This window comes from Dipodomys spectabilis, unplaced genomic scaffold (assembly GCF_019054845.1).
Source record: "Dipodomys spectabilis isolate Male_0828 unplaced genomic scaffold, ASM1905484v1 ptg000289l, whole genome shotgun sequence".
NCBI classification, from domain to species: domain Eukaryota; kingdom Metazoa; phylum Chordata; class Mammalia; order Rodentia; family Heteromyidae; genus Dipodomys; species Dipodomys spectabilis.
Window position 1 is genome coordinate 5,030,756 of NW_024870966.1, and position 16,450 is coordinate 5,047,205.

Here is a 16,450-nt window from a genome sequence, read left to right on the forward strand (position 1 = left end):
AACCTATTCTGACCTATTTAGACGGTGAAGGAACTGAGGCCAAGAGTAGATGGCTGCCCTGGGGCTCACCTCAGACAGACCTGGAAAACTGCCTTCTTGCATTCATTTTTCATTATTACAACAAAATACCCGAGGCAGGCTGAGCTCAGAGAAGAGGTTGAGCTCAGTTTGAGAGGCCCGAGGGCATAGCCCTGGCCAGCCTCACCTCATGGCATCCTTGCAGGAAGAGAACACGCAAGAGCTAGAAGAGATCCAGGTCTCAAACTGAGGCAGGAAGGCAGAGAAACTTCATTCCCACAATCCTTCTGTCCTAAGGACCTCCCACTAGGCCCCCCTCCCCCCCTCCCGCCCTCATCACCCTCAACACTTGAACCTTCGAGGGGACTCGAGCACTCTGCTGAGGCCTGGCAGTGAGAGCTGCTTTCTACACCGAGCTGGCGGCAGCACCCCCCACAAGGCCCCTGGGACCCAGCAGTTCACACCTCGCCCAAGTTTCAGGTGTCAGAACCAATGAGCTGAATGGACAGCTTGATTGCTCTGTTTCTCCTCCAATCAATCCAGAAGCCACTGACAAATTGTTAGAGACAACTTATAAAAAAGAAGTCAGGGTTCTCCTTAATAGGATTTCCACTAAACAAAGGCTGACGGTGCTAAAGCGCTGGACCCAGACACCCGAGTGCTCCTGCCAGGCAGGCAGACCCCCACGCCTCAGGATTAGGAGGAAATTGTAGCCAAGGCTTTTTGTCAAGATTAGAGGCCGTGGCTGGGCTAGACACTGGCACTGGGGAAGGCCTATTGGCCGGGCACCACACAGATGGCCTGCTTCTGAAGGCGGCCCCGCTGCAGCTCGTGGTCTCTTAGGAGAGGGGTGGTATGTGCAGGTTCTGGGCTGTAGTAGCTGGCAGGAGTGGGCAGCCCGGGGAGGGAAGAGCCTGGTCTCTCTAGAAAGGCTGAGCCTTATTCAAGTTGCTGCCCTCCCATCCCCCTACCCCGGCCGCATCTAGGTAGAGAACACGCCATTCCCCCCCCCCCCAGAGTTGTAGCTTGCCCTTGCAGATACCGCACTACCTTCTTTCCCCTTGAGATTTGGTGTGAGTTTTGGTTAGACTGTAAAGTACCACGCATGACTAGGAAACCTAGCAGAAGAATGCAAAGAAACCAGAAGCCACTGTCTGCCCACCGTCCAGGCAAAGGCATTTCCTCTGGGTCCTCCACATACACCAGATGGGGCTGCTGTGCCCAGACGTTTTCTGTGCACAGTGAAGACCCTGCTCAGGGCATGGCACCCATCAGGGCCACCTGTGGGGTCCTGTGTCAGATGTACAGCTTGAGGCACGCAGAAGGGAGGTGTGTGGCAGTCCAATACCAGGGCAGAGTAGAGCTGCTGCCCTGTGAGCCAGGTGCCTGCCTGGGACAGCATGTGTGTCAGTTCATCTGGGTGCAGAAGCTGCAGCCCTGGGAGAAGATGCCGGAGCCAAGGGCTGAGCAGCCATTGCTGGCCCGAGCTCAGCTTGAAACTGGGCCAGTGTGAGACTGGAGAGTCAGGGATCCGGTCTTGTGGGGAGGGGAGGCTAAGGGCTTTGGGGGCAAACTATAAAGGGCCACATCGGGGCTGTCTCCGAGCCACTGAGGCTGGTGGCAGGAGAGAACGTGCATTGCCACCTGAGCCACCGTGAGGGGCATGTGGCGCCGGCCGCCTCCACTGCTCTTACCTCGGTCATCTCGGGGGGGAAGTGCCTCCCCCTGCTGGCCCTCCACCCCTGACACACACACACTGGCAGGCCCGCCTCTGGAAGGTTCCCCGAGATGCAGATGTGGCTGAGGGGATGCCTCGCAGCTCTCAGAGCCGCCCGGCACTGGAGCCTCTCGGTGACACTGTAGAGACATGACAGGGACAGAGGGCCCCGCCTGTGGCCCTCGCAACTCACCACACCCCAACAAAACCACACAGCAGTTCCCAGGCAGCTGGGCATTGAACCAGGAAGCTTTATTTACACAGTAAAAGTAACAAGCAAATTCCTGAGACTAGAGGGGCTCTAGTGCAAGACAGTCCTGGTCTGCAGGGAGGTGGGGCGGCGGGGGGGGGGGCACATCTAGCGCCCCGTTGTGCAGACTGCTTTGCTACAGCGGGGACCTGGGGCCAGCCGGCCCTGGCGCCATGATTTCTGCAGCTCAGCAGTCTCCACAGTGCCCGGTGAGGGCGGGATGCACAACCCTGTACAGCCGGTGCACCGCTGCCCAGCCCAGACATGGCCCACACCCCTGCATGCTGACCACACATGCCGAGACTACGCTAGAGGTCAGACTATCTACCTAGGCTATAAGAGCTCCACTTCTGCCACTTGAAGACACCTTCCTCTTCTCTGGGCATGGCTTTCGGGGACCGAGGCAGCGGGAAGGGCTGAACTGGCAGTGAAGGGGTGTCTCGGCACCGCGTCACTGCGCACACCTGGGCACGACCCTCTGAGCCCTGGCACCAAGCCGGTGCTCTGTCCCAGGGGGCTAACGCCTTTGGGTGACCACCTCCGTGGCCCCAGAGTACCTGTGCCTTTATCCTTGGTGGAAGCTGGGTGCAGGATCCAGGGGTGCCTTCTAGCCACTGGGAGCTCGCTCAGGCAGGCCGGGCCCCGGAAAGTGCCTTGGCGATGCCAAGGAAAATCTCCCCCTCCCCCTGGGAGACCCATCTGGAAATTGGAGATCGTTTCCCTTTTTAATGAAGACGTTTCCTTTCCTAACATTTTCTTTCAACATACAAATTAAAAAAAGACGTTCCTGTTACAAACATTTTGCTGTAAGGCTTTCTGAACGTGAAAACGTGTACGCAGCGGTCATGGCAAGCTCCGGGGCCTCGCGGGCCCGCCTCCCTGGGGCTCCGGGCTCCAGCCTCCACGGCCTGAGTAAGGCAAGAGGGTGTGGGTCATGTAAACGGTGCTGCTGGGCGCCCAGCAGACATCAGCTCCTGTCAGCCCAGGGCCTTTGGATGGGAGGGGAAGCCACGGGACAGGAGTCCCTTCTTCCCCAGGCTGTGAGGAGCTCCTCAGCTTCTACTGGCTGAGGCCACCATGCTGGTTGTGGGAGGGAGGGAGAGAGGGAGGGAGCGAGCCTGCGAGCCTGCCTGCCGCTCCTGGGTGAACCTCCTTTCACAGTGGAGCAGCGCAGGCAGACAGGCCTCTCTGGTGGCACGGCTGGGGCAATGGTGGGCATCCTCTAGATGGGGTCTCTAGCCAATCGAAAGAACCACAACTTTTATTAGAGGCCATTTGTCTCTCCAAGCAGAAGAGCCCCCTGCTGTCTCCTGACAACTGCTGCAGCAGGCTGGGCGAGGTGGGACAGGTCGTGTCCCGCTCTGGGCCTGGGTCACCTCTCTCGGTAAGTGCCCTGGGGCTGGCCTGCCGGCCATGGGGCTGGTTTGCTGGGGGAGGCAGGAGTAAGCAAGCCTCGGGCTGGCAGTGCGCCGCAGGGATGGACAGAGTCTGAGGAGAGGTCACTCAGGTGCCTCTTGTCTGGTCCTAAGGAGCTGCTGCTCGACACTGTGGCCTGGCCGGCCTCGTGGAGTGGACTAGGAGACGGGCCCTGCCTTCTGTACCTTCCGCAGGAAATGCCTGTTTAGGGCTTTCTGGGAACGTGGGGCACGGTCATATGCTCTGCACATCCTCTCAACACCCCTTCTCCTCTTCCCACGTCGTTCTGAGGATAGACCGCCTCTGCCACCCGCCCCCCCAAGCAGGGGCTCGGTGCTACCTCGATGCCAGCTGTCCACAGCACCCTGCAGCGAGCTGGCTCCTCCGCGGCAGGGCCCGTCCTGTGCCAGGCCCGGTCCCCGTGTGCCCTGCTCGGGCTGCCCTCACGCTACAGCTGGAGTCCCTGCTGCCTTTCGTGGAGGAACAACGAAGGCTTAAGCAGTTTGCCAACTGAGATCTTCCTTTAGGAGACAGGTGAAGCCCGGAGAGGGCTGACCTGCGGAGACGAGGCTCGTCCCAGACCAGTGCAAGCGCGGGGACTGCACGTGTCTAGCTCATCGGCCCGCGAGCTCAGGAGAGCACGCAGCTATTTTTAGCCACTTGCTCACAAGCCAGCCCACTTGCTATTGTCTAGGAAGGTGCTACAGCTTGACTCCTAGAACCCAGATCCCTGTGCTGCACCTGCAGAGTGAGCACTCGGCACCCTGTGCTGGAGTGAGGAGGGCAGGAGGGACTCGAGCAGCAGTGCTGAGGTCTAGGACTCCCCTGCAGTCAGAGAGTGAGACTCTGGAGGGGAGGGGTGCCATGAGCAGACAAGAGTGTGCGGGCATTACAGAGAGGCTCTCTGGGCCCATCCTAGGCCCCTGCGGAGCAGACAGCCGGCCGGACATGCACACAGGGACTAGGGGCGTGCACCTGCTTGTCGTCTCCTGAGGACACCAATTTTAAGAGGTCGCTCTTTTGTCATGACATCTCTAGACTCAGCTGACTCCTCCACGCTCATCACTCGGGAGAGGGCAGCCCCCCAAGCGGCAGCTGGGGGAGGCTCTTCCTGTTGGGTCTGCCTTTTCAGCCAGCAGAATTAGGCAGATCCACCTAGTTCTTCCCAGTGTGGACAGCCTCGGACAAGCACCCCGCTGTCCCCTGCCCCCCTGGGGGCCCTGCCAGGGCCCGCATGTGGATTAAGGCCACACGGTTCTGGTGTCACTACAGGAGACGTCTCCTGAACCTTCCCAAGCCTGGAGCGAGAAGACCTGGGAGAGAAGGCACAGAATAAACAGAGTGAAAGGACGCGGCGGGCAGCTCCCCGGAGTGAACCTGAGCGAGGCCACGGAGGCCCTGGCCCTGAGCGCAGCCCCCGACGTCCCACCCAAGGGACGCGGCGTGGGCCCCACCCTGCCAGGATGGCTGCCCACCCCCACAAGGAACGGGCAGAAAGGACCAAACCAAAGCAGCTCTTGGGCTACAGTAGTTCCAGGGACCTGTTGGCCAGTATGCTTGATGGTGGGTGGAAGCTGAGCATCCCACCGCAAGCTGGCCAAGCGAGCGAGCGAGCGAGCGCGCCCCCGTGGAGCCAGGGCACCACAGGGCAGCGGCCTCACCCTGCGGGGGGTGGGCTTCCTCCAGGGGAACCTGACACCCCTTGGAAAGCTTTCTTCGGGCCCAGGGATTTGGCACCCCCCACCCTGGGTGAGGCCCAGGGCCCCTCAGTTGTTTTCTATCTGCTCAATGTCCAGCTCGCCGTCCAGGGAGTACAGGCTGTTCCCGGTGGCCCGATGGTCCCGCCAGGCCGTGACCGGCTCCCCCCTCCGGCACTCCTCATCCGACTCCTCGCAGGACAGGTCCTCCTGGCAGACGAGGTGGTCATCGAAGGAGGAGGGGAGAGGCTCAGGAACAGGGGTCCCGGCGGGGGTCCTGCCCCCCGGGCTGGAGGCCGAGAGCAAGGCGGTCCAGGAGCGGGTACTGCTGACCAGGGTGAAGGGACTCTGGGGAGTGCAGTCCTCCATGCCGGCGCTCAGACAGCTGAGGCTGCTGAAGGTCTGACAGTTCTGCAGAGGGACAGACACACACACACACACAGGTCAGCCAGGGCCGCACACAGCCAAGAGCCAGCCCACGCCTCGTGGGCACGTGGTATGTTGACTGTGGCCAGACCACCAAATCCCGGGCTCACCCCGACTAGTGACTACATCCTCCAACAACTACTGTCCTCCTCCAGAGGTGCTCTGCAAAGACATGGCCGCCATGATCCGTAAAGAAATGCACAGCTCAAGCCAGGAGCCTGAAATCCTAGCTGCTCAGGAAACTGAGATCTGAAGATCATGATTCAAAGCCAGCCCAGGCAGAAAGGGCCAAAAGACGATCCCCAATTAACCTGCAAATACGTTGGACTGGAAGGATGGCTCAAGTGGTAGAGCGCCAACCATGAACAAAAAACTGAGCTTGGGGCCCGAGTTCAAGCCATGTGTGGGGACGGGGACACGGGGACACACACACACACACACACACACCACGTTTCCACCCATTAACTTGACTGGAAGCAAGATTGGGTTGGACATGGGGGTGAGGGGAAGCCACCGTGCGATGGCATCACCTCTAATGCCTTGGGGGGAGGGGCCAGTCTGGTATAAATGTATCTAGCGTAATGGATCTGTGCCTCGAAGAGGTCATTTCACTACAGTTGTCTGCCGAAATCGGACTGGTCCTAAGATGGGCTCCTTAATGCTTATGTAGGTTCTTATATAAAATGCAGAACAGAACACACAGACAAGCTACGGCACTGACAGCTGTGAGCATAGAAGGGGCCTCAGTCTGTGGGAACATCTCAAGGCTGCGCACAGGGCCGTTCTCCTCCCCCAGTTTCCATGCCCAGGTAGAGGGAAGAGCAGCCAGGAGAGGCTCAGAACCGTCCAGAAGTGGGCTCCGTGATTCTGGGCCCGGCTGGAGACTGCATCTCAAAGGCAGTGGTGGCTCTGGGCCTTCTCCGGGCCCTGGGGTGCGGAGGGGGGACGTCGGCTGGAGGAGGGGCCAGGCTCAGGTTGTTTCTGGCCCTTTTGGAGACCTCCGTGGCATCTGAGTGTGTGGCCGTCCCCGGCTGTCTGCAGGGCCCTCTGAAGCTCCAGAGTGGGGATGGATGGGAGGGCTTCCCTGCCCGAGCGAGAGGCATGGGGTGCACAGGTTGAGTGCAGCTAAACGTCAGTGTTCATGGCTCAGCACCAAGTCAGGACCTCTCCCAGACGTGAGCGGCTGTGGCAGTAAGCAGCACCCACAGCCTGGTCCAACATTCCCAAAAGGACCCCCAGAAAACAGAGATGGTGCCAGCCGAGGGCTACACAGAGGCAGGGAGAGGATGCAGGCCTTACCCCTGCACACGGGGCTGCGAGCCCTCTCTGAGGCGGGGCACAGGCCTGTCTAGAGGCCTTGTTCCTTTCCAAGGCACAGCATTTGTGTGCTGCCGTGGGTAAAGATGGCCAACGGGCTCCACAGATGGAGAACGCAGGCTGTCTGGCGGAAGGTAGCTAGCTGTGCTGCCGTGGACACACTGGCTGGTCCTGGGACAGTCTTCTGATAGATTTGTTTCACTCAGATCTTCTCATTACATGAGGAAGGGGAAGGCCGGGGTGCCGAGGGGCTCAGCCCTGGGGTTCGGGAGAGAGCAGCTAAGCCTCTAATGACTCCTGGCCCAGGCCACCGAGAGCCCACCACCAACGGCTGGCCCCTGCCCGTCCAGGCTGGGACTGATTCAGTGCCACTCTGGCAGGCCCAAGCTCACCCTAGCAACACAGCTGCCACCGTCCCGGACACTCCCAGGCCAAGCCTGGAAGAAGGATCGGCAGTCCTGAACGCAAACTTGGCGTCTGGCAAGGTGGAGGCCCCAGGTGACTGTAAAGGAAGTATCTCTGAGGCCCTGCTGCTTCCCAGCCACTCAAGAGGAAATGGGAAGAAAGAGCGGAGATGGCCCGCCTGGCAGCCCCCCTGGGCCACACTGCCCTGGATAGGTGGTGGCCAGGTGCAAGGCCAGGACTCTGGAGCACAGGGAGCCAGATCCACACTGTGCGTCCCAGGCAGGGCAGTGTGTTTCCTGGCCGGAGCAGGTGTGTAAGAATGAGGCTCAGGTATCTCAAGTGAGTGCTGTGACTGGGTTGTGTGGGGTGACGAGGCCTGGATGCCAACAGCACTGGGCTGTCCCCATGTCTGTTCAGGTCCCCAATGCCTCGTCACGTGGCAGTGTTCCCTGAGCTGTAAAGTGAACAAGGACATGGGCGCTCAGCTGTGCTTGAACTGAAAATCCCCTGTGCCCAGCGCTCCGGGCTGTGCTCACCTTCCTTCTCCGCTAGAGTTGTCCTGACTCATCCTGTCCAGAAAACGTCTTGACTGCTGCCCACCAGACAGCAGCAGTTTCTATAAGTCCCACCCCTACCCCTCCACTCAGCTTGATGAGGTAGTATGAAGAGGCCAGGGCTTTGGAAGCAGGCGAAGAACAGACCCTCAGCAGACACTCGTGCAACTAACTGGTGTGGTGACGGGGCCTTCCCAGCCTCCAGAACAAAAGAAGTCAATCTCTGTTGTTCCTGAGTTACCCACCCAGTCCAAGATCTTGCTGCAGCAGTGGCCTAAAGAGACTAAGGCTGCAGCCAGTCCTCCGCACAGCTGGAAGCAGGGTGTCAGGAACCTGAAGGTCAAGGTCAGCCAGGCTGATTCTGAGGCAGACGCAGCCCCAGTCTGTTTATCATTTAAGGACGGGTATAGTTAACATAGTTGTTAGTTTGTTTTGTCAGTTGTGGGGTTTGAACTCAGCTCGGCCGCTGTCCCTCAGCTCTTCAGCTCAAGGCGAGCGCTCTACCACGTGAGCCACAGCGCCACTTCCAATTTTCAGGTGGTTTATGGACTTTCCTGCCCATGCTGGCTTTGAACCGCAATCCTCAGATCTCAGCCTCCTGAGTAGCTAGCATTATAGGCGTGAGCCACTGGCGCCCGGCCTAGTTGGTGTTTTAGGTCCAGGGCAGTGAGGGGTTCTTTAGGGGAGCCAGGAGGTTTGGGCAAGAAGGAGCAGAGGAATGTGGTGTGAGTGCTGTCTGGAATTAGTGGCCCACTTTGTTACACCACAGGACAAAAAGCTAGGGTCTGGTTGGTGGGTCTTCTCACAAGGATGCCTCTGAACACCTCCCCTACACCTGATGTTCCCAGTCACTCCATTCCATTCTCTTCTGTTCCTCAGAGGCAAAGTCAGTGTCACCTTGAAAGTTTGTTGACTCTAAACAGTCTCTTCCTAGCAGTGAAAACAAAGAGCCACCACAGCTGCTGTCCCGCCAGCCTGCCAGGGAGGAATGTGGCTGCCACAAAGCCGCAGTGGACGCTCTGCCCAGAACCATCCCAGCCAGCCTGCGGTGAAGATGGCGCAGCCAGAGTGCACCCCTCCCCTGACTGACACCTGCCCGCCACGCTGTCAGACAGGCTTTGGCCCAGGCCGACGGGGGGCCTGGAAGCCTGGGTGGCCGCAGAAACCTGGGGAAAGCACACTGCAGCTAAGTTCAAAGTGTTCCATCGTGACGTTGCTGCTCCAGTACAAAACATCCCCCTCCCAACTTCTGTTCTCTAGGCCCGGCATGGGCTGCCAACTGGGGCACAAGTCTGCCCAGCTAAAGAGCTCAGTGCAAACTGCTGTGGCCTCAGGCTGATGGCCAGAGGCATTGACTCGACTCGAAGAGTCTGCCACAGCAGCCTGCTGATCAGGCAATGAGGGAGTGCTGAAGGCCTTGTCCACCCAGACCTCAGTTCCAGCCACAACAGAGGCCACCGCCATTCCCACTCCCCCAGCCTGGGCCTGGCTCAGCCAACCTCCCCTGCCCCTGAGTCTGGTACGGGGAGGGCTTCCCAACCAGGAGCACAGCCTTTCTCCGAGACCTCCTTCTCCGTGGGGGAGGCGCCTGGCTGGGCTTGCGATCTGAAAACCAAATCCCCCAAGGGCAATTTATCTGCCTCCCTCCACTGGGCAGTTACTACACCAGAACACTGGTCTACCAAGCCTCAGACCCCCAAAGCCCATCCCCTCCGGGGGCCCTGGTCCTCCTCCAGGGGCTGGGCCAGCTAGGGGAGCAGCAGAAGGTGGACTCCAGGAAGATCCACTGAGCTACTAATCAGAATCAAGAGTGGCCTGAGAGGCCAAAGTGTGGGTGGAGCAGGGAAACAGTGGCACTTCCCCTGGAGAATCTGCTTAGATGCTGAAAGGCCCCCAGACTCACACACTTCACCCCACCCTCAGAAGTAGGCATTTGGGGCACATCTCCAGTGCGACTTTTCTTTCCAGAACAGCAACACAAGACCTGGCAGAGGCCGACTGAGGCCTTGACAGGAGTCCCAGCACCTTGCATTTGAGAGGAGTGAGGGGTGCTGGGGACGCTGCCTCGAGTAGCCTATGTCCTCTAAGTGCTGTCCCTCTTAGTATCTGCTGCCACAGACCTGGCTCCTCAGGAGCACAGGTGTGCCCCTTGTACACACGAGTGCCCACGGCCCGTGCACCCTGCCTTCCAGGCTGGTGCTTCTCCCTTCAACATCATCTCTCTCTCAACCTGATTTCATAGATCTGTCTCACAGATTTTGGGGAGCCATCTCAAACCCTCCTAAGAAACATGGGCATTAACAAGCCTTCCCCACCAAACAGCGAGGAGCTACCTGGACGAACACTGCTGGGCCCAGAGCTCTGTCTGAGCAGGGCCATTTCCTCCCCGAGCAGAACTTGCATGAGAACACAACTGCACAAGTATCGAGAGAACGCCAGGCTGTGGCCTGGCACAGAAACAAGAAAGCAAGGCATACGGTTTCCTGGTTGTCCTTTTAACTAGCTCAGAAAAGAAAAAAAAAAGGCCCAGACTGTAAGGTCCTCTCCTGGATGGCGAGCAGACTCCACCCTCCTCACAGCCAAATCTCCGCCCAGTACTTGCGTTACCTAGGCAACTGGAACACCTGGAAGAGGTCACATCTGCATCTGCTGAGGTCACATGTGAATTTGATGTGGCCACATCTTTCTCCGCCCATACCCTAGATAAGGCCTAGCCCAGGCCCCGACGCCCTCTTTCCCAGCTCTCTCTCTTTCCCGGCCGCGTGGAGGGCCAACATGGCCTGGTGCCAGCCAGAACAATGAATAAACCTACCCCTTACCTGAATACCACGTGCGTGGTGCTGTTCTTACTCGGCTACCTCTTTTTAAAAACCTAGCACAGGCATTGAGCTGTGTTGGCCTAGCTCGGGCCCATCTTCGGTAAATGTGAGTTTCGTATGGAGGCTGCACTTTCACAGGAAGCAGAGGCCAGAGCAGTCAGATGACCTTGCCTCAGCGGGAGTCTAATGCCAGGCTCTGTTGGGCCCTACCCTGTGGACCATTTGTCTGCACACCTGCTATAGCCTGGCCCTTTCCTGTGCTGGGCAGGTCAGCTGCTCTCTAGCTCTGTGTTGGTGCTTGTCAGTTTGTGTGTGTATTGCACACACATGTGCACCCACCGGTACTGGACTCAGGACCTCATCTCTTGCTCAGCTTTTTGGTGCTCTACCAACTGAACCATGCCCCCACTTCCAGCTTTCTGCTAGTAAACTGGAGCTAAGAGTCCTGAGATTTTTCTGCCTAGTCTGGTGTCAAATTGTGACCTTCAGATCTCAGCCTCCTAAGTAGCTAGGATTACAGACAGCACCCAGCTCCTGGCACTCATTCTTAAAAGGTGACAGCACCATGCTCAGGTGTGCAGTGCTCACCCTCACGTCTTCCTGCATCTGATCGGCCTCAGGAGTAAACGACTGCTGGCTGCAAAACTTGCATGGGGAAGGCATGAAACAGGAAGGTGAGAAACAGGAAATGAAGATGGGGCGGGGCAGGCCTCTGTGGCCAGGCCCCACCACTGACTAGGGGACCAGATACCCCAAGCATGTCCCAGATCACAGGGGAAGTCCCTGCCTTCCTTCCTGTGCTACGCCTTCCCCAGAAATGACTGTGATGCTGACAATGACAAATGTTCCCAAGCACCTGTCATGTACCTCCCAGTCGGGAGCCACACAGGATTGAGGACACACAGAGACCTCAGCATCCGCCTCAGCTCCAGTCAGGCTCCTGAGGCAGAGCCATGTGTCCCTTCCTTCAGACAAAGAAGCAAGGTGGGCAGCAGAATTGATGCACCGCAATCTCTAATACCACCTACAAACCTGGCAGGTCCCCAAGGGGGCAGGAGCCAGATACGCTGTATGGTTGTCACTCTGGGAGATGCAGTGCCCAGCCTGGACCCTCGTGAAGCTCACCTCTGGGGATGGCTCCTTTCTAGCTGCATTCCATGGGCAGCGTCCCTGCCTCTGCAACTCCAGAGGTCCCAGTTCTAGCTAGGAACAAGAACTGTCAAGAAAATGACCAAAGGCTAGCATTGTCATCTTTGGGGACAGCTCATTCCCAGGTATAGGTGACGAAAAACTTGGGTCTCCACATCCCAGGCCAGGGCCCGCAGGTCCCTCCAGGCATTCCTGCACTAGACCCAAGGAGGACAGCGTAGTTCCCTAGTGCCTCCGCCGACACCAGTCACCCAGCTGTCAGAATAGAGAACATGACAAGGCAGATGCCCCAGGATGTCATGAGGGATCACTGACCAGGGCCTCTACCCTTCATCAAGGCTCTGCTGCCTGCGGCCCCTCATCCTGCACTGCTCCTCAATGTTCCCTGGCTCCTTCTACCATCACCTGAGCTCCCCTCCACAGAGCAGGCCTTGAGTTCCTGTGTGCATGAGGTACCCTGCACTCTATTGTTGGCTCTGGGCCTGGCTCACAGTGGGGACACCTGAGACCCGCACGTGGGGTACTGTGGATAGGAACAGGCCCGGCTCTAAAGGTCCTCTGAGCGACAGCTAGCCAGAGGTTCCTCTCTGCCAGTGCACGCCCCTACCCCCCCAGCCCATGGATGGCTGACACTGTTTCTGCCCCAGGCTCCTGAATGGCAGATGGCTTGCCTGAAGACCTAGGGCATGAAGTCAATGCCAAATGGCCTCCCAGGGCTCTCACAATTGGAAAACAAACATTTTGTTTCTGTGGTGTGCATTCCAGCCAGTACACACTCAGGATGGGACTTGTGAAATTACTTTACTCACAGCTTGGTGTGAGCCTAACAAAAGTCAAGGGGCCTTTCCAAAGCACATAGGGCCCTGGCAGGGGGCCAAAGCTAACTCTGCCTGAGCCCACAGCTTCAGGGCAGCAGGGGCCAGCAGAATGTGAGGAAAGCTTCTGTAGCAGCACTGGGAGCAGAGATGTGGGCCCAGAACGCTCAGAGGGGATGGCAGGCACTGACTGGCAATCAGCACCCCCCGCCCCACCCGGAGCTGGGTGTTCCAGCCTAAGACCAGCACATAGGGCTGCTCACACTGAGGCCTTGGGGCTGCACACCAGCACCCCTCCATTCTTAATCCCGCTCCAATGGAGGGCAACCCATCGAAAGTGAAGCCTTCTTAGAAAAGTTAGCAAAGCCTGGCCACAATCACCACCACATTTTACAGAAGGGAAAAAAGGACTTTCCTCGAACTGCACTGCTAGTGGACAAGCAGACAAGACCAGAAAAGCACGAGACCCTCAGGCAGGAAGCAGAGCGGCTAAGGCTGGGCAGGCCAGGACTGGAATCCCAGACAGAGCACACCCATTGAGACCCAGGAGGGTCATTCAGTTCCCTATTTGCACACGCTAATATAAAGAGACCCAAACAAAGCCACAGACTTCATGGGAGAATTTAAGCCATCAGACTACCCGTGGAGGGGGCTGACTGCCCTTTCCTAATCTCTACTCACCCTACCCCTCGCCAGGCTTGGGCTGGGAGGCCTCGTCGATGGCACATGTGAAGCACAGCAAAGGAGTCTGGGAGCTAACCATGATACCCAAGTACCCTAGTTTCTAATAGAAGAAGCCACCTTTTAAGAGCAAGAAAATGACAAGTTAGCAACACAAAAGAGAAAATACGTCAGAATAAATGTGTAAGAACTCATAAAAGTGATCGAAGAAAACCTTAAAGAAAAGCAAAGAGGAGCTGAACAAATAGAAAGAACCATGGCCTGTACCGTGGATGGACAGACTCTACCCAAAAAAGTCAATTCTCCCTAAATTAACTCACACATCCAACGTGACCCCAGTATAAAATATCAAGAGCACCTCTCATGTCCATGGTCTGAAGACAAGCTGCTTGTTTTTGGTTTTGTTTATGTTTTTGTTTATTGTCTTTTTATTTAAAGATTGGATCTTGCTGTACAGACCAGGCTGACCTTGTACCTGCTGCTCTTCTACTTCAGCCTCCAGTGCTGGGACTTTAGTGCCTGTGTCACCATGTCCACCTATTTTTTTTTTGGGGGGGGGTGGTCAGCCATGGGGTTTGAACTCAAGGCCTAGGCACTGTCCTTGAGCTCTTTTGCTCAAGGCTAGTGCTTCTACCACTTAGCGCCACAGTGTCATTTCAGGATTTCTAGTGGTTATTTAGATAAAGAGTCTCATAGACTTTCCTGCCTGGCCTGGCATTGAACTGTGATTCAGTGGATTCAAGGATTATAGGCATGAGCCACCAGCACCTGGCTTAGCTATTTCCATTTTAATAGAATAAACATATGAAATTAATTAGGAAAGCTCTGAAAGATCAATAAAGGCCAACCTTACCAGACTAGTCCATACCATATAATACACTAACCCTCTATACAGCCTCAGTAATTAGAGTATATAGTAAGTACATGTGTACACATGGAGACCAAGGAAACAGAAGAAAATGTCCCAAAATGGCTCCAGTTCATATATGACAGAGTGGACCCTCAAAGCAGAGAGAAGATGGAATTTTCAATACACAGCATGGTGACAAAAAGGTAGTCACACACACACACACACACACACACACACACACACACAAAAGGCCATATATAAGAAAAACCCCACATAGACCAAAGTCCACAATATAAAATCCTAAAAATACTTTAAGGAAACAAAGGAGAATTCCCCTATTATCTTGAGCATAGAAAACCCTTTCTAAAACTCAGCATTCAGAGTATTATTTTAAAAGACACATAGATGTCTTTTAACAGATGCTGAAAGTAAGGGACGACATAAACGGTTGCTGGCACTGTGGTGAGCAGTCAACAGTTTCTCAGGACACAGAACAGAGTTACGACGATTCCAGAGCTCAGCTCCAGGTATGTGACCGAGAGAAAAGGAAGTATATGTCCACATAGAACCTTGTACACAATGTTCACAGCACTACTGCTCATAATAGCCAAACTGTAGAAACAACCCAAAGGTCTACCATCTGGCAAATAGCTAAATCCATCTACCAGAGAATGATGGTGGATGGAAAGGCATGTGGTACTGAAATCTGCAGCATGGCTGACCCTGGAAGCTTGACATGAAGCAAAGAAGACAGGCACTTACAAAAAGCCAAATGCTGTGTGGTTCCACCCATATGTAATGTGCAGAAAAATCTTCAGACAGAAAGCAGATCTGTGGTTGCTGGAGGTTGAAGAATGTTTGCTTTGGGGGTGATAAAAATGCTCTAAAACTGATTGTGGTAATAGCTGTCAATTACACTACAAATGACTCAACTGAACACTTTAAACTCATGAGTTCTGTGGTATGTGAAGTATAACTCAAAGTATTAGCTACTGTTGTGTTGCTGTGACCTTAGAGAATGACTCAACGGAGGAAAGATTTGTTTTGGCTCCGTTTCAGAAGTTTCAGTCCATCGTGGTAGGGAAGGCGTGGCGGGGCAGCGAGGCTCCCAACATGTGGGCAGAAAGCACGCACAAGAGAATACAGGAAGAAGGTAGGGCAGGACATGGCCCCACTGGTGGCTCACACCTCCATTCCTAGACACTCATGAGACCGGAAGATCATGGTTCAGTGGCCGCTTGGGCAGAAAAGTCTATGAGACTCTTATCTCCAATCAACCAGCAAAAAGCAGGAAAGTAGAAATATGGCTCAAGTGGCAGAACACCAAAAAGGCCTTAGCTTTTTGCCCAGGCCCTGAATTCAAGCCCCAGTACTGACAAGAAAAATAACTGTAACCCCTCTGTACATCACCTTTATAATAATTAAAAAATAAAAATTGAAGAGGAAAGGGAGGAGGAGGAAGAGGAGGAAAAAACAGGTCCAGACCCTACTTCTTGCAACTAGGCCCCCAACTTACTTTTCATTACCTCCCCAACATACCTTCATATTAGGAATCCATCCAGGAATGAACCATTGATTAGGTCAGAGCTCTGATCTATCTCTGAAAACACCCTCATAGTCACACCCACAGGTGAGCTTTATCAACTCTATAGGCATCTCTCAATCCCATCAAATTGACAATGAAAATTAACCACTGCATTCAATAAAGCTTAAAGCTAAGTGCTAGTGGCTCATGCCTGTGAATCCTCAGGAGACAGATCTGAGGATAACAGTTTGAAGTCAGCCCAAACAGGAAAGGCCTCAAGACTCTTATCTCCACTTAACCACCAAAAGCTGAGCTATGGCTCAGTGGCAGAGCACCAGCCCAAACACTAAAGCTCAGGGACAGTACCCAGGACCTGAGTTCAAGCCCCAAAATGTGTGTGTGTACGTGTGTGTGCGTGTACTCGAGCATGCACACACACACACACACACAAAATGCTAAGAGACAGGGCACAAAGAACAAACAAGGAGTAAATATTTCCAAGTTTTACTGCAGGCAAAATCAATCTCCTTAATATACTATCAACAAAATAAGACCAATGGTTCAATATTTTAAAAAGGCAAGTTAAAAAAAACAACAATACAGAAAAGGACATACAAATGTCTTTAAATATGTGAAAAGATGCTTCATTGGTTGCAAACCAAAATGACCCAGAGAAACCTTTTTTCTTTAATCTTCTGAGTTGTCAATAAACTAATGTCTGACTGACCAGCCTCACTGGAAGAGGGGCAGGAAACAGAACATCTAAACTGCAGCTCTCATGCTGTGAAGCTGGCTATATCTTCCAAGATGA

The 16,450-nt window shown here is 55.2% G+C and overlaps 1 protein-coding gene across 4 annotated transcripts in view; it reads right to left on the reverse strand.

Moving 5' to 3' along the window:
* Nucleotides 1-1,968: 1,968 nt before the first annotated feature.
* Fam53b (family with sequence similarity 53 member B) overlaps nucleotides 1,969-16,450 on the reverse strand; it is a 106,800-nt gene continuing 92,318 nt past the window's right edge. For all 4 annotated transcript variants that reach the window (XM_042701370.1, XM_042701371.1, XM_042701369.1 and 1 more), the window contains one exon: nucleotides 1,969-5,509. In XM_042701370.1, the coding sequence (XP_042557304.1) occupies nucleotides 5,168-5,509 (342 nt within the window). In that variant the 3' untranslated portion in view covers nucleotides 1,969-5,167. The remainder of the gene's footprint in view (nucleotides 5,510-16,450) is intronic.